Genomic DNA, 23,400 nt, shown 5'->3' with positions numbered 1-23,400 from the left:
TGTGAGGACAGGGACAGGGAGACCGAGAGGGCCAGACAGAGCACAGAGCCAAGGGCCAGGCAACCCGAGGCAGCTTCCCGAGGAGGCGGGCTGGACCGGGCACAGCCTTGCAGAGGCTCAGGGGCAGGAGGGGACATCAAGGGAGGAGCATGGAAGTCTGCAGAGGTCAGGGGGCAGCCCGAGGCAGGCAGGAGTAGTGAGTGAATGTGTGGCAAGCGGGAGGAGGAAGGCAGGTCCTGTGGTGTGGGAGGCCCAGAGACAGGCCTGCTCCTGGCTCCATCCTGGGTGGGCACCGTGGGCCCCTCAAGATGCTGTTGCATCTGTTTCCGGGGTAGAGGGTGGAGGTGAGGGGCTGCTAGGGTGGGTGTCTCAGCTCTTGCCCCATCCTACCCGTGTTCTCATCGGAATCCCACATGGCGAGAGGCAGAAGCACAACCAGAAATGTTCCAGCAAAAAAAAAGACACAATGGTTCTTGGCAGACTTTTTCGGCTAGAACATTTCCAGCTGGGCTCCAGGCACATCCAGGGTCCACTCTTTCCTCAGCTGGCTTCTGGCCGACCTCCCTGCCTTACTCAGCTCTCCTCTGAGCCATCCTCTTCATTATGTGACAGAGCCATAGCCCCTCAGCCCGCAGCCCCAGGGACCCCCCGTCATGTGGCTCAGGACCCTCCATTTCCCTTAGGGGCTGCATTGCCCAGGACTGGATGTGGGGCTCTATCCCCAAAGAGTCTTGGCAGCGGGGATCTTTGAGGCCGGTGCCATGACAGCCAATGGTGTGCATCGTGTATTTGGCCAGATCGGGTGAAGGCCTCTGCTTCCTTTAAGGGAGGAGAGTCAGGCAAAGGCGTGGGGATGGGGGACAATGGCTTGACAGCGCCATGGGCAGCGAGTCCTGTGCCCAGCAGGGGGTTCTCCAGTGGGCCCCATACCTTGGCCCAGCAGTGTGTTCTGAGTACCCAGTTGGCCTCCTGGGGTAGCCTGAAGGCAGCCATTCCAAGAGGGGTCAGGGTCTCCCACCCCCCCATGCTCAGTCGGGGCGGGGGAGTGAAATGAATGACAGCTGGCCTTACCCCAGCCTATGCTCAGGTAGAGCCTGAAGATGCGCTGCTCGGAGAAGACAGAGAGGGCCAGCAGCGTGTACAGGTACACCCCCTCCACCAGGAGCCAGGAGTAGTTGGCCGCCACGCAGTACTGCATGAGCAGGAACACCAGCCGGCAGCCCAGAGAGTCCTGGGGGCAGAGGAAGGGTCCCCAGGGGACAAGAGCTCTGCCCCTGCCTCTCTTGACCCCCTCCCCGTCCTGCCCCAGCTGCAACCCTGCCGTGGTGAAGGCAGGGCGACAGAGCTGACAACTTCCAGCCGGAGCCAGTGTTAAGAACTTGACCTGCTTTAGCTCATCGGATCCTCACTATCCTGGATGGAGGAAACTAATATTATCCCCATACAGGTGAGAAAACTGGAGTCCAGAGAAGTTAAATCACTTGCCTAAAAATTAGCTAGTTAAGTGGCAGGCCTGGAATTCAAACCCAGGTCTGTCTCCAAAAACCACTCGCCTGAGTCAAACAGAACTCCCTAAGGGCGGGGCAGTAACTCCCTTCTTAGGCTGGGGGCTTCCCCAGGGTGGACAGCCTCTCCCTGCCTCTCCCATCACACTGGGGGCTCCCTGAGGACCAGGCCTGGGAAGCTCTTGCCTTTCTTTGTATCAGGCCTGGGTGGGGTGGGGGAGACAGACTTTCATGGACTGTCCACCCCCTCCCCAGGCCCTCCATGGAGACACCACACACCTGGTAGGAAAGGAGCCCATCCCACTGGTGCTGCTGGGCGGCCGTGCTGTACATCCACTTGAGGGCTGCATCCTTGATGAAGACGGACAGTGCTCGGAGGATGAAGGATGCAAACAGGTTCAGGTGGATGTAGTTTCGGGTACAGTGCAGGTGTCTGCAGGAGAAAGCAGGGCCCGCCCTGGCACAATGGCCGACACTTCTGCTCCACAACCCCCGGTTCTCAGGCCAAAGCACACCTCAGGCATGTGTCCAGCTCTGGGACCACGCTCCTGTCTTTCCTCCTCTGGATGCCCTTCTTCCCCATAACCTTGAAAATCCTTTGGGTCCAACTCAAATCCTGCCTGGCCATGAAGTCTTCAGCTGTGTGGTTACTGCCACCCCCAACCCCGTCCACACTCTATCTTTTCTCTGCTGCATCTTCTCTTCTACAGAGTCACGTGTAACCCAAGTGATTTGTGTGAGGACCACTTTCCCCACTGGGGACTTGCTTGGCTTCTTGATGACAGCCCCTGTCTAATATGCCTCCAGGCTGCCTTACAGAGGCAGAGTGAGGCTAAGCATACGGCAGGAATTCAAACAGTATTGGATACAACTTCAACATCCTTTCATGTAAAAACACATAGCAAACCGGAAAGATGAGGGCATTTCTTAACCCAATAAGGGCTATCTAGCCAAACAAGGAGCAAACATCATTCTTACCTGAACATTTTTAGAAAGATTCCCTTTAAAATCAGGAACAAAATTAGGATTATCTAGCTGTAAGATCTACTTACATCACATCTACTCAACTTTGTACTACAGATCCTAGCCACTGTAAGAAGGCAAGGAGAAAAATGCATAAGAATTGGAAATAAAGACACAAAACTGTCATCATTTGTAGATGATAGACGATCTTCATAGGAAATCCAAGAGAATCAACACACAAATTATTAGAACTAATCAGAGTTCATTCAATAAGGTTGCTGATGTGTATGTTTATGTACATCAGCAATAAACAATTAAAAAGTAAATTTAAAAAATTCATTTGCACTACTTTTAATTGGCTACCTAGAAATAAGTCTAACAGAAGAAAGCACGATTTCTATGGAGAATACAGTAAAATTTGCTTAAAATTATTAAAGAAGATGCAAATTAACGGAAGATTCATGGATAGAAAGACTATCTTGAAAGTGTCTATTCTCTTCACAATAACCAATAAATTCAATATAGCTATAATAAAATTCATAGCTATAATAAATTCAATATAGCTATTGAATAAATTCAATATAGCTATAATAAAATATATTTATATTTATTATAAAAATATAATAAAAATTCCAACAGTTTTTTGATGGAAATTTTAAAAACTTATAAAGAAGAGCCAAGGGCCAAGAATATTCCAGACACTCCTAAAGAACCACAATGTGGGGGCCCTTGCTATAAGAAAACCAAGTTGTTTTTATTTTTTGGCCACACCGCACAACATGCAGGATCTTAGTTCCCCGACCAGGGTTTGAACCCATGCCCCCTGCAGTGGAAGCGTGCAGTCTTAACCACTGGACCACCAGGGAAGTCCCAAGAAAACCAAGGTTTTTGACGAATCTATAGTGGTTAAGGTACCATAGCATAGGCAAAGGGACAGATAACTAGACCAATGGAAAACAATCCACATGACAGAGACCCACTCAGGCACAGATGATGCTTGCTGCATGGCAGAGTAGGCACTGCTATCAATAAATGGTCCTGATGCAATTAACATGTATACATGTAATATGTATACATGGAAAAATGAAATTAAATCTCTTGTTTTCACTACAGACAAAAATAAACTCCAGGTTCACCAAACAGCCATAAGGGATGTGCAAAACTTATGACCCTGGGATAAGGAAAGGTTTCTTAAACAAGACCATAAAGAAATTTGGCCTTTGGGAAAAAAAATTGATACATTTTTTTATCAATTGGAAAAATGAATTTTTATCAATTGATAACACTTACTGATAAATTTATTTTATCAATAAAATCAGATACATTGATATATTTTATCCCATTAAAATTAAGGACTTCTGTGCATAAAAGGCACCATACAGCGAGTGAAAAAATAAACCACAGGCTGAGAGGATATATCCTGGATTACTATCCAGAATATACAAGGAATGCCTAAAATAAAAAGAAAAAGCCAAATAAGCCAATAAAAAAGTGAGCAAAGGATATGAACAAGCAACTCACAGAATGAAACATAAAAAGTATGTTAGATCTCTCCAGGAATCAGTGATATACAAATTAAAATCATAGTGAGATATTTCACACACTTCAGATTAGCAAGAATTAGGTCTGAAAATAGGAAATACTGGTGAGGATGTGAAGCCAAGGGAGCTCTCATGTATTACCAGTAAGAGGGCAAACTGGCATGACCACTTTGGAGAACAACTTCACAACCCCTAATAAATTTGCAACAGCACGCTGTATTCAGACCAGGCAATTCTACTCAGAGGCATGTGCCCCTGGAGAAATGCACAAGGGGTCATGGGTAAGAATGTTCATTGTAGCAAGGTTTATAATTCAGAGAAGAAAAAAAAAGAGAAACACCTCAAATGTCCATTAAAAGGATAACAAATAAATAAACTGTAATATATCATACAATGGAGTGACACTTAAAATGAATGAAACAGAACTGCCTGTATCAATGTGAATGAACCTCATAAAAACATAATGTCAGGCCAAAAATAACTGCTGAAGAATATGTCCAACATGCCATTAAAATATGCAAACCCCACACTATGTATTCGTATAGATACTTAGAAATGTGGTAAAAGTACAGAGAGATGCGTGGGGATTATAAGTGGCCCCTCGGGGGTTCCCTCTGGTGAGGAGGGAGCGTTACTCGGGGAAGCTTAACTGCGCGGTGGGCTTTAGCTCTTGGGCTGGATGGTCTGTGTGCACAGGTGAACATTTCATAATAAAAGGGGAGAATATTCTCAATGAGTGCATTTATGAAGCACTGACTGTGTGCCCAGCCCTGACTGTGCCAGAAGCCATGGGGACCATGGGAGGAATGTCACCTCTCCTGTTCCTGCTGACTGGTGTCCTGAGCTCCCTTCCCTCGGAATCCCTCCTGCCCTTGAACCCAGCCCTCCTGGCCCACCGCCATCAGTGCAGAGGGCATGGGAAGAGCCTGGTACTCTGGAAGGAACGGCTCATCCAGGTTAGACCTAGGAAAGAATTTTCCATGGGAGCTGACAACCTCCAAAGAGAGCAGAATCTCTAACCCCCTGAGGTCTTGTCTAAAATCATACTGAATCCCTGACGACCTGTTACATACGCTCACCGGAGAGGACTTCCCCCACTCCCATCACCCACTGCTAAGGTGTGGAGCATGTGCTTTGTGTGTGCACGTGTAGTATTTGTTTTTCCTTTTTTGCAGTATTATACGCACGCATTTACACGGCACAGATTAGACTAAGTACACAGTGTCGTAGCCTGTGTTTTTAGCCTCATAAGTCTACCACATAGATGGTGTGGGTTCTCTGGACATCTCTTAGGAGAGGAACCTGCTGCGCTGCTGCTTCGGCTTGGCGCCCCCTCCTCTATTTGGGGACAGAACAGCAGGTAAGGCTGAAGCAGCCCCCTTACCTGAAGCCCAGGAGGATGGCCGAGGCGATGACCAGTGCGGTGAAGGAGAGTGCGTAGCCCACCGTGTAGATGACGTAAAGGGACAGGAGCTGCTGCTCCGGGGAGTTCTGTGTGCACACGGGGGACACAGTGTACAAGGGGTGGCCCACAACCCTCCTCTCCCACATTCTTCTTTCCCATGGGACAGGGGCAGAGGTGGGGCCCCAATGCAGCCCCACTGGGACCCTGGAACTAAGAAAGAGAATAACCTATGGCGATGGTCCTCGGATTTCTAGGGCCCTGTTCCAAGGCCGGAGAGGTGAACGCACACCACCTCTGTCCAGAAAGCATGGTGTGCAAAGCCCGAGAGGCCGGGGGATGGGCAGATGGCCACAGGCCAACTCGCCAGATGCCCAGGTCCCTGCTCCCATGAAGCTGGCACCCTGCTGCCCGCTAGCTCGCCGGCTCAACTCACTTGGTCCCCTCGCTTGGACTCCTCGCACTCGGACAGGTCCCTCCAGGGCAGGCTCGAGTTGTCCTTGTGCAGCCACAGGCCATCGGTGGTGCAAAACCGGTACACGTGACCCTGCAGCACTGGGGCGGAGACATGCAGTAGCTGAGCCTCGGCCCAAGGCCACCTGCCCCTCACCCCTCTCCACCCTGGGGGTCACCCCAGCTGCCCCAGAACTGACCCCTCTGCGCGCGCACACACACACACACACACACACACACCCTCGGGCCTTCCTCTCCTGCCATGTGCCTGTTTGACCCACCCTCAGCCTTTCCTCTCAGCCACCCTGGAATGCAGCTTGATGAATTCACACTATGGAGATGAGACCGCGCTAGCCCATTTCCACACCCCTGCCTCAAATCGTGCTATGGACAAGGTTTGGTGCTGATGAGCAGTGGCCCCAACAGACCCACGGCCACCCTCTGAGACCGCTGATTCACAGAACTCAGGCCCCACCTTCTTGGGCAGAGCAGACCCCAGGAACAAAGTGGGCATAGAGCTCTTGAGAGAAAGAAGGAGAGCCAGCCCCATCCTCAGGGAGCCCCGGTCTGAGGGGAGACACAGCCCTGCCCTTAAGAAGTTCTAATCTGATGGAGGAGACCGAGTCCTATTCTCAAAGATCATCTGATTTAAAAGGAACACATAGTCAATGGCAGAGACATAGCCCTTAGAGACACTCTGTTCAAAGGGGTAGTGGTGGGGGGAGGGAAGACCAGCTCTTCCCTTCAGGTAGCTCCAAGTAGCTGGAGATGGAGACTGTCCTTGGAGACCTCCCAGTCTGAGAGTGGGGAAACATCCAGCCCCTGGCCTCAAGGAGCTCCCAGTCTGAAGGAGGAAGGAAGCACAGTCCCTGGCTTCAGAGAATCAAGACTCTCACAGAAAATAAAAACCAAAAGGTGCAGAAAGGAATAACATAAATGCAAACCGAGAGAGGTCAAACACAGGCCCAGCAGAGCGGGGAGTGGGATGTCCCTGTGTCCACTCACATCCCGCCTGGGCATCTGGCGCTGAGGCGACCACCCTGCCGTGCCTCACTGTCCACCCACCCAGGGAGGGGGATGGCTTGTGGCCCCAAGTTTGCAGTGAGATCACAAGAGGGCACAGGGGATTACTTTTGTCTGAGAGGAAATGTAAGTCTGACGCCAGGGCCAGGAAACTAGGGACAAAAGTGGGGAGAGATTTAGCACAGGGGGATCAAGGAGGGGAGCTGGAGCCAGGACGAATTTTAAAAGATTTAAAAATTCTAAAGGACAAAAGATTTTAAAGACCAGCCTCCCAGCTGTGGGAAGAAGGCTCAGCGTGAAGGAGGGAGCGTGGAGAAGCCGCGAGGCCCTGGCGGGCAGTGGCTGCTCAGAAGTTTCCAGCTGGAGACCTGCAGCAAGGGCAGGTCTGTGGAAAAGGATCATTAACGTGAGCTCCTGAGGGCGGCGGCCTCGACCCCAGGGCCCACACCACCCGGGCCGGGAAGGGACGCACCATCTAGGACGGGGCTGCATTTCACAGGTCACAAACCATCGACCCGCCCACTGCTGCCATATGCCAGGACACCTTCACCGTAGGGGCCAGGGACAGCTCTCTGCCTGCACAGTCAGGCACCTGCAGGGCCTGCCAGTGGGCCCCTTGTCCTCCCTGAGCCGGTCCCTGGCTCCCAGCTCACTCTCCCCTTTCTCCACTCCCTTTCAGAGACCCTGACCCGCTTCAGGAGACAGAAGTTATCTGGTAATACTGTGGGGTGAGTCAGCTTGCGGCATCACTGCTTCTAGAAGAAACTGCATTTTAAGAGACTTCCCCAGGAAGAGACACAAAAGCCTGAAAATCTAATGATGGGACTCGGGGCAGTGGGAGGACCAGTGTCCCAATAGCCCCCTGACTCATTTATGAACAAAATCAGGAAAGGACAAAGGCAGAGAAGGGGAGGCACCAGGTCTGATTTAAGCAACTACAAGGGCCCCCAAATGTCTCTCTTATCTGCTGCATGGATGCCTGGAATTCTTCACCAGGGGTTAAGTCTTCTGATATAAGAGCCAAACCAGTCTTCAGGAGTCGATGACCCCAGAGCAGTGATGGGGATCTGGGCTGACTCCATGGACAGTGAGACTGATATCAGAACCTTCTCTGGAAACCCATTTAGATGGGAGGAAATGGGGAGAAAAGAGAAGACAGAGGGGCCAGGGGAAGGGAGAGGACATTGCAAAGGGGCCCAAACGGTCGCAGCGCCATGTACCCAGTACGCAGCCCGCAGCAGTGTGACCCTAATAACAGCCACTTGCCACAGCTGACACGGGGTCTGGCATACAGGAGGCGCTTGAATTGACGTTTTCCTTCCTACCTGCTCCTTTCGAACCCCCTCTGCAGGCTGCTCACTCATAGAATCAGGTTTTGAACACCTGCTGTATGCCTGACACCTTTGAACATCACGACCACCTTACAAGGTAGGCACAGCAAATCCCACCTTACAGATGAAGCAACTGAGCCTCTGAAAGGCCAAGTGACTTGCCCAAGGTCATCCAGCCAGGAAGCGGCAGAATCAAGATTGCAGCCCTCATGGGGCTTCCCTGGTGGCGCAGTGGTTGAGAGTCCACCTGCCGATGCAGGGGATGCGGATTCGTGCCCCCGTCCAGGAAGATCCCACATGCCACTGAGCGGCTAGGCCCGTGAGCCATGGCCACTGAGCCTGCGTGTCCAGAGCCTGTGCTCTGCAATGGGAGAGGCCACAACAGTGAGAGGCCCTCATACCACAAAAAAAAAAAAAGATTGCAGCCCTCAGCTCTTGGTCTCCAGAGGCCAAAAGTCAGCAGCCAAATTCACTGCCAACAGTCAACAATGGCCATGTGCCATTTATCTGCCCTTCCTCCAGGCTTGGATTTGCCAACATTCAGCATCCTCCCAGCAGGTTCTCTTGCCAGTTTGGGCCCCTGGCACCCTGCCATTCCTGGGCCCTCTGCTCAGGGCAAGCTGGGAGGGTAGGGAGGCAGTGTGTGCACAGATGTATGTGTTACTGGAACAGTGTCAAGGGATCACTGCGTCCTTGCGAAGCTCAGTGAGCCTATGCGAGTGTGTCTGTCAATTATCCCTCATTAGCAGCAAATATTAAAAGCCAGGGCTGGTTCCTGGCCGGGCTGTGGTCCCCAGGTGCCCATCTTGGCTGGAGATGGGGTGGGTCTGGACACAGTACGGCTTATCAGCCCAGCTTTATCTGGCCCAGGTGCTGCTGATAAATCATAGCCAGAGCCTTGGCTCTGGTCTTGTCAATACCAGGAGGCATCCGGCCGCATGCCAGGAGGCCTAGGGATATTTCATTAAGTCAGACCCTGGTGCTGGAACTAAAACCCCCAATTAAACCCTTCCCCTCCCGGAAACCACAGCGGCGTCTCTAATCAAGCTAACAGCCGCCCTTCCATGTGGACGTGGGCACTCAGGGCTGTGGAGAGCCGCTCATGAATCCATTAGCTCCTGCATCCTGGCAACAGCAATGGCCAGCACGGACTCCTGGGCCCCCATCTCCTGGGCCGGGAAGCCAAGATTCAAAGCGGGCAGTCATAGGCCCTCCCCAGAGTGCTGGAATGAAGGTCAAAGGCAGGCCTCGAACTGAAGGTGTCCGCTTGGGGTGGGGGTGAGGGGCAACACATCACATCACAGCCTAGGAGAAGGAGTTCGGGTTCTGAACGACAGACTCAAGGTCAATCCTGGTTCTGCCCTCAACCAGCTATGGGACCTTGGGCAGACCTCCTCAGGTCTCAGTTTCCTCATCTGTAAAATGGGAACCATGGTAACTTCCCAGATCTGTGGTGTGAGGATTAGGAGATAAAGCATGTGAAGTGCCTGGTACCTGGTTGGTCTTCAAAACAGAGTCACAGTGAAAGACCTGCTGCCACCCCCCTGCCCCCACCAATTCCTCAAAACAGTACCCCTTCACTGGGGGCGGGCTGGAGCTTAGGACACCACCTCAGCCGGAGCTCCTCCAGGGCCAAGCTGGGGCCTCGGTTTCCCTCTGGCAACCCTGGCCTGCTGTAAAAGCTCAAGGGAGGCACCTGTCAGAGTTTCCAAGAACTGTGAGTTATAGACAATTTTTAAAACATTTTATGACTCTCCTATAATTAGAACCAAGCTAACAGGTAGGGATCAGAAGGGGGTGCAGCTAATCAGACTGGAATGATTTGTAATGAGCAGATCAGCTGTTTGTGGTTAAACAAGGCTGCTGGAGGGCCTTCGGGTGGCAACAGGCTCTCTGAAGCCACTCCAGCCTTCTGGTTTACAGAGAAAATCTTGCGGACGCAAGGCATCTCCTTTGAACGCCTTCCTTCCTTGACTCACCTGTTCCCACCCTCTCTGTGCAATCCCCAGTTCTGACTTTGAGGGGTCAGAATTCAAGGACTTGGCTGGCTTCCCTGGGATATTGTATAGTTCTGAGGCCTGGGCTGGCCCCATCTCTGAGCCTGACATCCTCCCTCCCTGGAGGGCACTCTTTCCCTCTTCTCCATCTGCCTGTTCTTCCAGGCCTAGCCCCGATATCACCTCCCTCTGGAAGCCTTCCTGGTGCCACACCCCAGGCAGAAGAGGTGGCTCTGACCTCCCTCAGCACCACTTCCCAGGCCCCTGAGCTGACCTCTTCAGCCCCATGGGGAAGGTCACCCCTTCTTCCCCATGCCCGTATACTCACACACCCCTAAGGTCTCACTGACATCCCCAGCTCCTGACACAGACCTGCCCCGGGGAATTGTTCTGAATTTAATTCTCTCTCTAGTCACTCATCCCTCTGCCCTGCTCTGCACCCCAGAAGGCTGAGCCCCGTGGACAGCATCGCTTGGGCTCTTTGCCCTCCGCTGGGTTTGGCCAATGGGAGGCACCAGCAGAAGGTAGGAGGGTGGAAGGAGAGAGAGGCTGGGGTATTTCTCCCTTGCTCCCTTCTTGCCTTGATTCTGAGGTTCTGGCAGTGGCTTTGCCCCTCTGTGGCCAAGGCCCTGCCCTGCTGGTGGCCTCTCCATCACCACGACCTCCAGCTGTTCCTGCCCCACTCGGGTCTAGGGATGCTAAAGCTTCCCACTGTTGTGGTCCTTGGTGCTTTATGTACCTTTTTGGCCCCTTAACCCTGCCAGCCTCTGAAGTGGCCCCTCCATTAAATTCTTTTCAAATTCCCAGCTGAGTGTGTTTTCTGCCAGGACCCTGCCTGAGACCTGTCCCCCTTGCTTCTCTCCACTTTGAACTCCCACTATGACGTTTTTCCACAGTCTACCCCCTTGATCGGCCCAAGAAAGTTCCAGAATGGCCCCCTTCCTGCTCCCCCATGCTCTGGGAGGGGGTGAGGGAAGCCCCTAGTGCCAGCTTCTGCCAAGCTGAACAGCCAGGACAGGCCAGAGACAGCAATTATGCTGCAGGAGCCCACGGTGGGTGTCTCTGCAGGTCCCTAACTCAGAGAGAGGGGAGAAGGAGGCAGAGTCTGTGATCCCACGTGTCAGAAAAGGGAGTGAATTAGCTTGGTGAGTCAGGGGAGGGGGGGCTGGCAGGGGGCCTGCACAGTGGCCGTTATCTTCACGGAGAAAGCAATAAAACCGTGTTCGCTCATAAACGGGCACCACCAGGACCTATTTCCTGCTCAAATAAAATTAAAGGTGATGGATGGAGCCGCGAGCGGCAGGCAGAGCTGGGGGCAGCTTAGTGCTGAGTGATGGGCCCTGTCCTGCGCCTGGCTCCCTGGGGTCTAGAGGCCTGGCCCCAGCTGGACAGGCAGCCAGTCCCAAACCATTGGGGAGCGAGGAAAGTGTGCGTATTGCGGGAAGTGGGCAAGGTAAGTCAGGTAGGTGGAAGAAATTAACAGCAACCAATTTTCAAGAACCTACAATCCTCCCAACACCCCCATCACCTGGCTTTATCCCATCTCCCACATGGTAAGCTGAGGCACAGAGAGGTCTAGAAATTCACTCAAGCTCACACAGCCACTCGGAGCAGCATCAGGCAGAACCATAAGATTGTACAACTCGACTTCTTCATCTCCAGGGAGAGGGCAGGCAGCTCACCGCCCTCCCTCGGGGTGTGCCCAGCCAGCAGAGGCCTAGGCCACTCGCCCGTCCCCATGCCCAGAGCCACGCACACAGGAACACACACACATGCACACATACGTGCCCGCACACTGGAGGAAGCCTGGTGTAGCAGTGAAACATGCTTACTCTAAACCAGACTCCTCGGCTTATTTGTGGGTCTGCTACTCACTTGCTGTGTGAGCTTGGAAAAGTCACTTAGCATCTCTCTGCCTCAGTTTCCTCCTGTGTAAAAGGGGAGGGTCACCAGAGTGCTTGCCTCGCAGGGCTGTTGTGAGGATTAAATGAGTGTAGGTGTGTAAAGTGCTTACAGCTGGCTGCAGAAACGCTGTGTGAAGGGCACTGATCCGCTCTGTCTTACGCAGGCGCCTGCCTCTTTCCAGGCCCAGGCTCTCCCTGTGCACCTCAGGGTGGGGTGGGTATACTGGGAGGGAACAGCAGGAGAGAGTCTCCTCAGGACTCCTGCCTGGGCTTCATCTGACTCCAGTCCTGTGTTCTGAGGTGAAGCTCACACTGGGCCCTGCCAGGTGCCCTGATGTTCCACTAAGGGGCTGCCTCTCCCAGGAAGCCCTCTAGCTTCCCAGAGTATGACCTCAATCTCACACTTGCTTCTGGGCCAGTTTCTGCTTGGTCTCAGGCCCCTTCAGTGCACTGTAATTAAGAGCACAGGCTGGCTTCAAATCCTGGCCCTGCCATTACCACGTCATCTGGAGCGACTGACTTAAACTTTCTGGGGCCTCAGTTTCCCTATCTGTACAAAACAAGTACACCCACGGGGTAGTTGTAAAGATTAAATGAATACTCGGCTTTCAGGGCAGGACTGGGCACATAGCAGGTACTTAACGCCATTATTATAAAGTAGTGCCCTTTCTCCCTTCCTGAGACTGTGAGCTCTCTGAGGCAAGGGCGCTTGTCTCCTGTTAGCCTCCCTGGTGCCTGGGACAAGTGGGTGGGTGTTGGGGGGCACGTTAACTCCCCCTCCAGTCAGAGCTCCCCATGCAGCCTCTGTAGATCTCTGTACTCCAAAGAGTCACAGCTTTCCCAGTGCAGACTGTCCCCTGCAGACAGGAGTGAGCCGGGGAGGGCCTGGGGGGCAACTTCACCAAGGCCCCGATCACTACTCCCGTCGGGGTTCATCTGAGCAGTGAACCCCTGAAGAGTCAGGAGGTGGCTACAGGCCACTACCAGGTGGGCGGCACCTACAAACACACACATTACACACACACACACACACACACACACGCATCAGAGCAATGACACCTCTGAGTAACCCTACCCCACACCGAACCCCCAGGAACTGTTCCTACCTGACTCCTTTCCTGAGGCAGGAGGGTGCTCACATTTCTTTCTTAAGTCAGACGCCACGGTTTCCCCGCAGACCCCACCTGCCAGGACGGGCCTCAGGCCCAGGTTACACCGATGCCACCCCCTACTGCTCCCTACCCCCAAGGCAAGAAAGGCAGCCCACCAGGAGGAGGCCCAAAGACCTCCTGGAGCGGGGAGGCTGTGTCTCAGGGGAAAGGAGGCAGCACAAACCCCGCGCCAACTCCACTCCCACCCCGGCCTCCTGGGCACAGGGCGGGGGAGGGGACTCACCGCTGCTGGCCCAGGGCAGGTACCAGGGGCAGCTGACGTTCACGAAGGCGCCCGGCGGCCCATCCGGCCAGCAGGCGTAGTCATCGAAGGTCCGGTTGCAGAACAGGCCTGGTGCAGCAGGACGAGGGCATCTGAGTCCCAGCCTGACCGGGGCCCTTCCCCCGAGGTTCCCCACCGGGGAGGCTGCCCGGCAGAAACCTGCACTCGGCTCACCTCCACTGAGGCTTCCTACCCGCCCAGCAGGTGCCACTTATCAACAGTGGGACTTGGAGCAAAGTACTTAAGGTCTCTGTTTCCTCACCTGGAAAATGGGGTTGATCCCCAGCCCACAGGGCTTTGTGGGGACAAATAGCAGAGCTAGCATAGATAACTGAGCATAGTAAGTGCTCAATAAACGATCCTCATGGGCCTGTTATTAAATTACACACCACGGAGGAGGGGGATGGTAGCTCTCCAGGCTAAGATAACCCTCCTCAGGTGACTGGGTCATGACTGCAGGTCAGGACTGGAACACAGGCCTATCAAGCCTCTGCTCTTTTTTTTTCATTTTTTAACATCTTTATTGGAGTATAATTGCTTTACAATGGTGTGTTAGTTTCTGCTGTATAACAAAGTGAATCAGCTATACATATACATATATCCCCATATCCCCTCCCTCTTGCGTCTCCCTCCCACCCTCCCTATCCCACCCCTCTAGGTGGTCACAAAGCACCGAGCTGATCTCCCTGTGCTATGCAGCTGCTTCCCACTAGCTATCTGTTTTACGTTTGGTAATGTATATATGTCCATGCCACTCTCTCACTTCGTCCCAGCTTACCCGTCCCGCTCCCCGTGTCCTCAAGTTCATTCTGTATGTCACTCCCCCTAAACGATTATTACTATAAGTACATGGGTTGGGCCTCCTGCCCTGACACAGGCCTGGAAGTGCTGAGGAGGATGCAGAATAGAAAGGCCAGGTGTCTGCTCCTGAGGGGCCCCAGTCAGGGGTGAGGGGGAACACAGCAGCAACGAGGCCGCACCCCAAGGCATAGGGTAGATGAGGGGTCCTAGAGAGGCAAATGATGCCCAGCCAGGCATGGGGCCTCCCAACGCCGTGGGGAGCTGGTTGGGTGCACTCACCTGTGGCTGGGGGCGGAGCCTCGGTCAGGAAGCGCTGGCACTGGCGTCGGTATTCTCGCCATTTCTCCACTGTCTCCGAGAGGGACACGGTGGCACCCTGGGGAGAAGAAAAGGGGGCCCCTTAGGTCCAACCAACCTGTCTTTTATGCCCAACCCCCCACACACACTTGGTTTCTTGATCTCCAGGGGACCTTAGAGCCCCAAACTCCACAGGCTTTGGCCATCTCTGAAAGAGGGTGACAACATAAAGAGGGGCTCCAGGTGGATGTTTTTATATCTTTATCCCTCCCAGGGCATAGCCTGGGGTGTAGTAAATGTCCAGCCAGTGGCTACTGAAAGGACACTGTTGGGGGTGAGTGGGGGAAGGGCCACTGGCTGGGCGTGTGTCTCATTCATGGTTTCATCTGCCCTCACCCAGCAGAGAGAGTTCCTGAGGGCCCTGGGCTTTGTGACTGCCACGGGCTCCTTTCCAGCACCCAGTCAGCCTTCCTGCGAGGCTCTCACACTTTCGTCCACCAGTCTTGAAGGCAACACGCAGGCCCAGAGTGGGAGAGGGGCTCAGTCAAGGTCACAGCACCCCAAGGAGCAGAACTAAGCCTAGGACCCGGAGTCTCCCAGATCAGTGACTGTGACGGAGCCGTGGAAGGTGTGGGCTGAGGTGGGATTCGGTGCTGGTAATGCTGCCCACTAGCATCCCTCCTGCAAAATGCAGTCATGTTACCTGGGAGGTCAACAGGACCCCCACCGTCTCCTTGCAGCCTAACAACACAGATCAAATATTCAGCTCTATCAACTGCAGGAGAAGTCCTGAGGACATGGGGTGAAGGGGTCAGAAAAGTTCCAGAACACAGAGATTGGGTCTGCAATGGGAGGGGCCCCCCTCTCTGTGAATAGATAAGGTAACAGAGCTGGCTTTTTAGCAGAGACCCAAGCAGATGCACCCAAGTGAGAATTATCCATGTCCAGACATTTTAGTGTACTTCTTCTTTTTTTTTTTTTTTCCGTACGCGGGCCTCTCACTGTTGTGGCCTCTCCCGTTGCGGAGCACAGGCTCCGGATGCGCAGGCTCAGCGGCCATGGCTCACGGGCCCAGCCGCTCCGCAGCATATGGGATCCTCCCAGACCGGGGCACGAACCCGTATCCCCTGCATCGGCAGGCGGACTCTCAACCACTGCGCCACCAGGGAGGCCCAGTGTACTTCTTTAGATATGTCTTGGGACTACGTTTCTTTTTTATTTGTATTTTTTCCTGAACAGGCTTAAGAATATAAATATCCCGCCTTTAGAGCCTGCAGACACACAGATGACCAGGGAGCCCCTTGTATAAAATTTAGGACCTATACATCATTTAAAACAAAATTTCACTTTTTGAAATCACAAAAATACACATGCGTGCTGAAATTAAAACAGCTTCATTTTGGGAGCTTGCACCACCCTTGACGGGTGGTGCCCTAAGCACACTGGATCTGGTTTCTGGGTAATCCTGCCCAGATTTAAGCTGCGTTGGGGCTTATAAGACACTTCCCGTAAAGACACAGGTTGTCTTGGGCTCATCCCTGGCGGTACAGGAAGCCCTAGGGAAGGGACAAAGCTTGCTTGACAAGCAAGGGGACAGTCTTGGAGTGAGTGTGCTGAGGCCACAGGCAGAGCAACCTAAAAGACAGTGCTCTTCTGAGCGCAAAGGTCAAGTGTATTTGTTAAACAAATAAATAAGGAATCAAACCCAACAGCCAAGGCAGTGTCAATTTTAGCTACAACTGAGGGGTCAGCGCAGTTTTCACTAGTGCCAGTCCTGGTGGATCCACCCCCCGACCCCCACCCGCTTTCCTTCTCCTCCCTGGAATGCAGCAGCTTGCTGGTGGTCAGGGCAGGGAGACCAGGGAGAAATCCCACCTGATCGCTCTAGGAGGAAAGCAGGCAGCAAGCAAGGTCACTGCTGGGAACTGGGACAGAAGGTGTGTCTGGAGCAGGGAGCAGGGACTAGGAAGCCCATGGGAACCAGAAGTCTCAGGGTGGGGATAAAGGCAAAGGCCAGCACCAGGAAGGCCAGCCTGGCCACCAGCACCCCAGAGAGCTTCGAGACAGAGGCAGCCTTGTCACCTGCTCGGAGCAGAGCCTCGGACAAGAAACCATCTTCAGACGGGGGCTCCCTGAGGGCAGGGCTGTGTCGCCCTCAGGCTGGGGCTCCTTAAGAACAGGGGTTGTGTCCCCCCTCAGATAGCTTCCTGACAATAGGGGTCCACCGTCTGCTTCCTGCCCCAGCTGAAGTTCTCCAAATACTGCTCACCACACACCCCCCTGCCCAAACACACAAACTACCAGACCTCTGGTCTCTCCCCACCTGGCATTTATGGAAATAATATTGTGTCAGGCTCTGGGTCGGGGGACGGACTGAGGGGACATGGGGAGCACAAAGATGAAGGCCAGAGCCCTGGCCTGCGAGAGTCCCCAGGCTACTCGGGGGTGGGGTGGGAGCAAATGCTCTTCAGGACATAGCAGAGAAGGCAGCGGTGAAAGTGCTCAGGGAATGGCTGGGGCAGGGCTCGGTGAAGACTTGAGAGCCCTGGGGGACGCCGGGGACTGTGAGCTGGGGTTGGCGGAGGGAAGGGGTGTAGGGAGAGACTGGGCCCAGCAAGGGCAGAGGGTGGGCATCTCAGCAGGAGGACCCAGCAGGAACGAAGGCGCGGAAGTGGGGACGTCGGTGCTCTGGTGAGCAAGCAGAAGACAGCCTTGGACTGATGTTCAGGAGAATTTTCTGGGCCAGGGAGAGAGTAGGCAGGACCTGGGACAGACGTGAGGCTCTGGTCTGGAACAAGGCTGGGGTCACCCGGTGCAGCAGGGTCCAGGGGCTCAGGGGAACACAGTTACACAGAGAAGAGTGAATAGCCCTGGCTTTGGGCTCAGGGCCAGGCCTGACTCTGGCTCTCCCATAAATTAAGTTTGTGACCTTGTGCAAGAGTTTTAACTTCTAGCCTGAGCTCACACCTGCACAAACTGGGAATAACAATAGTCCCTACCTCTCCGTGAGCATTAAGTGAGTTAATGCTTCGAAGGGCCCCTGGCACGTGGAAAATCCACAGTCAACGGCAGCTGTCTTCGATTTCTGCTGTTGACAGGAGAGGGCAGAGCAGACCCGGGCAGCCAGGCCTCCCGGGGAGTCCGGGTCCCACCCCTCCCTCATTTCTAGGAACAACAAACTCCCAGCAGGAGGAAAGGAACATATTTTCCTGCCAAGGACCGATCATTCTGCTTAATTTGTGGCATCTTCCAGCTGCAACACAGCCATTAGCAAAGCCTCCATGCCCGAGGGCAAGGAACTGTGAGGAGGGGCCAAGGACCTGCCCACCGGCCTCCGCCCATTTCATCCTCCTGTGATGTGAGTCCCCGCTCCAGGCTTGGTGAGGAGGGGCTGGGGGCGGTAAGTGGTGGGGAGGATGCAGTGGTGGAGGGCCCTGCCGCTCAGAGGCAGCAGAGCTGGCCGGGAGATCAGGGCAGCAGTGGGGGGTCCAGCGGACCAGGGTGAGGGCAGCTTGGCAGTTTTTAGAATCAGGACTCACCAGGCTTCATGGGAGTTCTCTGATGGGGGGTAAAGGCAAATGGGGACAATGCCTGGGGCGGAGTTTATAGTAAGGAGAGGGCATCTCTCAGATCCAGGTGTTTGGGAAGTAAGCAGGTGACAAAGAAGATGCCAGGAAGGAGTGGTGGGCAGGAGAGAGCATTGGACAGAGAGTCACACGTCCTCGGTTTAAATTCCAGCTCTGTCTGTTAACGTGGGACTGATGGGACAAATTATAATCTTCTGGGACCTCAGTTTCCTTATCTGTAAAATGGGCATATCATTCTTTTCAAAGAGTTCCTGTACAGATCCAGCAAGATAAAGTAGTGAAAACCTTTAGGAATCATCCAGCCCTGTACGAGTGAGCAGTGTTCTAAGGAAGAAGAGCAGGAAGAGAAGGATGTGGAGAGGGTGAGGGGCTTTCCAACAGCCTAGGATGGCACGCTTTCTCCAAACACTGGCTGCTAATGTGAAGAATTCCTCCAGCAGTTTCGTTTCTCAGTGTGAATAAGTGCATCAGATCCTCTCCTTTTCTGGGAACCTTTTTGATTGAGGGGAAGGAGGAAAGAGAGGCCACTAAGGTGGAAAAAATGGGAGAGGGCCTCCCCAAAGGAAAAAGAGGGCTCCAATGTCAACTCTGGCGCCTCCCAACAGGTGCAGCCCTGCACCGTCCCTGCAGCTCCTCCCAGGACCCCTGCCTCCTTCTTCTCTGCCCAACTTCCAGAGCCCAACCATCCCCGAGGCCCTCTGAGACCTGGAGGGATGGTGCTGCTGGACCCCGGGCTCTTGGCCCCATTTTTTTCCCTTATAGACTCCAGATACATGAGCAGAAGGGCAGGAAAAGGAAGACCACACACACATTCTCATGTGCACCAGACCCCTCACATGGATACACTGTCACACACATTATCACACATGTGTGGAGCACGTGCTTACATACTAAGACATGACATGGAGTCTCTCTCCCACACATGAACACACAGACTGTCAGGTACACACACACACACACACACACACACACACACCCTGACTGACATATACTCAAGTCACACTGTCACATGCATAGATACAGAGAAACAGACACACATTCTATCACAAGCACACTTTTCTCACCCACACACAGACACACACTGGCAGACACTCATTCACACACTAAGATGTCTCTCTCATACACACAGACCTTCCCATAGATGCAGTATCCCACTTGGAGTCACAAACATATATACACACTATCAGACACACAATGACATGCTGAGATGTTTCATACACGGGGACTCACAGGCAGGCTGTCACACAGAGGGTCACATACAAGTACAGAGGAGAAACAGGGGTTCATACAGCCCACACCCCTCTCCCCCTGGTCCCTCTCTCTTTGTCTCTCTCTCTACCTGTCTCTATCCTGTATCTTTGTATCTCTATATCTCTGTATCTCTCTATCTCACATGCACACAGAGGAATCTGTTCAGGGGCAGGCTGCAGCTAAGGAGCAGCCTGTTCTTCCCCAGAGCAAGGCATCCAAGGAAACGATGTGGTTTCTTGGTTGCTCCTGCCCTGGCCCCCACCAGACTCCATGTCTGGGAGGGAGCCCAGCTCAGGACAAAGTCCACGGTGACCACCGCGCACCCTGGACTCCATCCACCCTTCACTAGAGTGCAGAGGCACGGGGCCTCCGATAGCCCCCCTCCCAGCCCTCTTCTACTGCCCTGGAGAAGGCTTCCAGATTCCCGAGGACAAGTGGGTCAGATCCCCCAAGTGACTAAAGCTGCCATTTCAGGGCGCCAGTGTCCCAATCCTCTCCATTACCCCATGGGGCAGGGCTCGTGATCCCTATTTACAGATAAGGAAACAGAGGTTCCCGATGGTCAGATGTCCTGCCCGAGATCACCAGCTAACCGCAGACCTGATACTTGAACCCGGTTGTGTCTGGTTCTAACTTGGAGTGTCAAAGTCTTGCCCGTCTCCTCAGTAGACCAGCTCCCTCACAGGGGTCTTGCGGAGGAAAATTATAGGGGAGGGGGTGGTCCTTCCCGGCAACAATGAAGGAGTAGCCTAGGTCCCCTTCTTCAGAGGTCAGTTCTGCCACCCTCCTGCCTGCACCCCCTTCCAGCCTGGCCAGCCTGACTGTGGGCAGCTCACTCCATTTTCCCTTCAGTCCCACCTGGGTGAGCAGGTATTAGGCACCAGCCCAGGCCCGTACCCCTTTGTCGTCTCTGCTCCTGGACTGCTGGGTTCACCTTACACGGGGAACCCTCCTTTTCAGAGGTTCGTCCCCCGTCCCGCCGGCAGTGACATGAAGGGAGCAACCTAGTCTTGCTGGTCTCATGAACAGAAAATAGAATATACAGATTTCAGCATTGTTTAGAGTCACACGTGGGCGTGAGGTTGTGTCGCAGTTACTGCAATCTAACCTCAAAGCCTGTCACTCAGATCTACACGGGTCAAGGATGCTCACAGCAGGGCACCCCCCGAAGCTCCCCATCTCTGCACAGAGCCTGGCTCATCCTGCCCTTCTCTGTCACCCCAGGACTGTTACGGCCCCAGGATACTGGGCTTTTGGCCCAGGGCTGAGGAATGAGGGGTGGGAAGAAAGGGCAGGTTCAAGGAGCCTGACTCCTCTGGGGAGAAGACAGGCAGCATCCAGAACCTCTCCTCTTCCCTTAATCCAAAGCCGGTCCGCAAATGGCCTTGAGCAGGATGGGACCAGGCAGCAGAGCCTTCCACCCCGACCCTGTCCCAGCCAGAAGACGAGGTAAAGGTGAGAGAGAAGCAGGTAGTGGGTCTGCAGTTCTGGCTCCCAAAAGATCCCACGCACACCAGGGAAGCCCAAGTCTGGTTGAGCATCGGGGGGACAGTGGTGTGGAAGGAGATGTCTCCTGCAGCTAGGGGCAGTAGTTGGGCTGGGGACAGGGAGAGGGAGGGAATGCGTCTGGAAAAAAACATGGGGGCTGAAGAAGGGCTGGCACCTTATCTGGGAGGCATATCTGTCCACATCTGGATTCTCAGCCAGGGGTGGAGTCGGCCTTCATCAAAGACCCCTCCTCCCGCCTTCCACCTACGCTGGAACAAATTTCAAGGCCTGTGAAAGCCCCCTCCCCAAAGCTCTTCAGGTCTGGGGGTAAGAGTGGGAGGTCACGGGAAGACATGGCTCTCTGGCACAGGAAAGCCTGCACCTCCTCTCTGCTCAAGCATCTCACAGCATCTCTGGACAACTCCTCTCTCCTAAAGCCGGCTGACCACAGCCCCCAGCCCAGGAGCCTGGAGGCAGGAAAGGCAGAGAGGGGCTGCAGGGGTCCACCTGTGGTCAGCCCTCCAAGGGCATCCAGGAGGCCAAGGTGTCTCCACGTTTCCCAGTATGGGCTCTGGTGCATGTTGACCACCAAGGGGGTCAAAATGGGGGTGTGTCAGGCGAGTGTGTGAGGGGAGGCCTGCCTGCTTCTAGAGGAGCAGGGAGCCTTCTAGCGTTTGCCTTGGCACGGGGCTGGGGACAGGGGTGGCTCTCGAGTTCCAGCTGGGAGGTCAGGGGGAAGGACAGCAAGCTGCCACCGCAGGGTCCCTGGGGCTATGAGTCAAAGGCTGTGCTGGGGGGCTGGGGGGGGTAGAGCTGGGGGTCCACACCCAGGCCTCTCTGCCTTCCCAGGGGGTCTTTGATAGTGAGCGGGGCACGGCGGGGAGGGGTCTGGGGCACAGTGGAAAAGGGGAGGTCGGGGAGCTCGGGCTGTGGCCGGGCAGCTGGCACGGGTTTGCGGGAGACGGAGTTGGGAAAGTGGTCGGGGGGAGATGCGGCACAGAAGTCTGCGCACGGCGGCCGCGGGACAGCCGGTGGCCCAGCAGAGGGGCCCGGGCGGCCAGGAAGGGGGCGCCTGGCCGGGGCTGCGGGAGGGGTCTGCCGTCCGAGCCCCCACCTCCGACACCCAACTCTCCAGGTCCCACTCCCCGAGGCTTGGGTTCCCGCCGCCCGCGGTCGCGGAGTTTCGCTCAAGTCGTGGCCGCCGCTGCCCGGACGCCGCGCCCGCAGCAGCCCACGCCGCCGCCTCCCCAGCCCCGGGGCCCGCGGGTCTCACCTGAGGGCGGGGGCCGGCCCTGCCCACCGCCCCGAGCAGCAGCAGCGCCAGGCGGAGCGGCCCGGGGGCGCCGGCCATGGCGGGGCTTTCAGGACTGGGCCATCGCTGCCACCTGCGGCACCGCGCGCGCCGCTGAGCCCGGGCGGCGCGGGCGTGGGGGAGGAGCCGGCGCGGGGCCGCCCCGCCCGCAGGAGGGGCCGGGTGGGTCCCGGCTTTCAGACCCCGCCCGCGGAGGCCCCTGGGCCCGGCCACCTCCGGACCGGAGGTCCCGGGCCCTGCGCTCCGGGCTGGCGCCGCTTGGGTTCGGGCAGTGCAGGAGCCGGCCTTCCTCCCGGATGCCCCCGCTAAAGAAAGCCAAACCACCCCCCAGCTGTCCAGGATACCCTGTAGGGAACTGAGACGGAGAAGCGCACGGGACTTGGCCAAGGTCACACCGCCAGTCAAACCGCTTCCGAAAAGTGTAACCCCAAGAGCTACGAGTGGCTAGTAAGACAGATCCACCCGGCGGGGTTACCCGGCCCCCAAGACCTCTCCTCATTCCCGGGTTCTGTCCCGAAGGCAGCCCTGGGGCAACCAAGGTTGGGGGGACAATGACAAATGGATCAATGGAGCCCTGCCGGTGGGGAGGGTCTAGAAGGTCCCCCGACTCCCGCAGCCCCCATGGCCCCTGAATCACTGGGCTCTTACAACCCCTGTGTCCCTGGGATAACGTGTGCCCAAGGCTGTCCTCTGTGCCTCCTGCGTCTCCGTCTCCCTGCTTCGCGGAGGCTCTGTATTATACCTGCCTTTGTAACACCCCCCTCACCCCCCAACGCAGTGCAGGCCAGGGAGTAGGGTGGGACACAGGTTCACCCTCACCCGGGCTGTGGAAGACAGTGCTAAGAAGGCACTGACTTTCTGTTCCCTAAAGGCAGTGTGGAGTGCCAGTGGGAAAAGGGAATTACACCCCTCTCCCAAAAGAACTTTGATGTCACTATTAGGAAGGGGGGCGGCAGCAGCCCTCAGCTTTGACCTACCATGGGCATGTCTGGACCATTCCAAAGGGAAAGGGAGCAGCTGTTGGAGTAGCTGCTCCTCAGGGAGAGAACAGGACTTCTCAAAATCCCAGAGCACCGAGGAGGGGAGGAAGGGGGAGGGGGAGGGGGGGAGG

General features: G+C 55.0%; 1 protein-coding gene across 1 annotated transcript in view; it reads right to left on the bottom strand.

Annotated features, from left to right (window-relative positions):
• The window catches only part of GLP1R (glucagon like peptide 1 receptor), a gene marked incomplete at both ends in the record, with an annotated part of 31,840 nt that extends 9,512 nt beyond the window's left edge, over window positions 1-22,328 (bottom strand). The window contains 7 exons of the mRNA XM_082638890.1: window positions 1,072-1,231; window positions 1,785-1,938; window positions 5,394-5,500; window positions 5,848-5,966; window positions 13,515-13,622; window positions 14,634-14,730; window positions 22,251-22,328. Of these exons, the coding sequence (XP_082495016.1) occupies window positions 1,072-1,231; window positions 1,785-1,938; window positions 5,394-5,500; window positions 5,848-5,966; window positions 13,515-13,622; window positions 14,634-14,730; window positions 22,251-22,328 (823 nt within the window). The remainder of the gene's footprint in view (window positions 1-1,071; window positions 1,232-1,784; window positions 1,939-5,393; window positions 5,501-5,847; window positions 5,967-13,514; window positions 13,623-14,633; window positions 14,731-22,250) is intronic.
• Between the last annotated feature and the right edge of the window lie 1,072 nt (window positions 22,329-23,400).

The sequence above is a fragment of the Mesoplodon mirus genome (assembly GCF_964341445.2).
Source record: "Mesoplodon mirus genome assembly, chromosome: 12".
NCBI classification, from domain to species: domain Eukaryota; kingdom Metazoa; phylum Chordata; class Mammalia; order Artiodactyla; family Ziphiidae; genus Mesoplodon; species Mesoplodon mirus.
The sequence above is the reverse complement of the archived record's forward strand: the minus strand, read 5'-3'. Positions and strand labels throughout refer to the sequence as shown.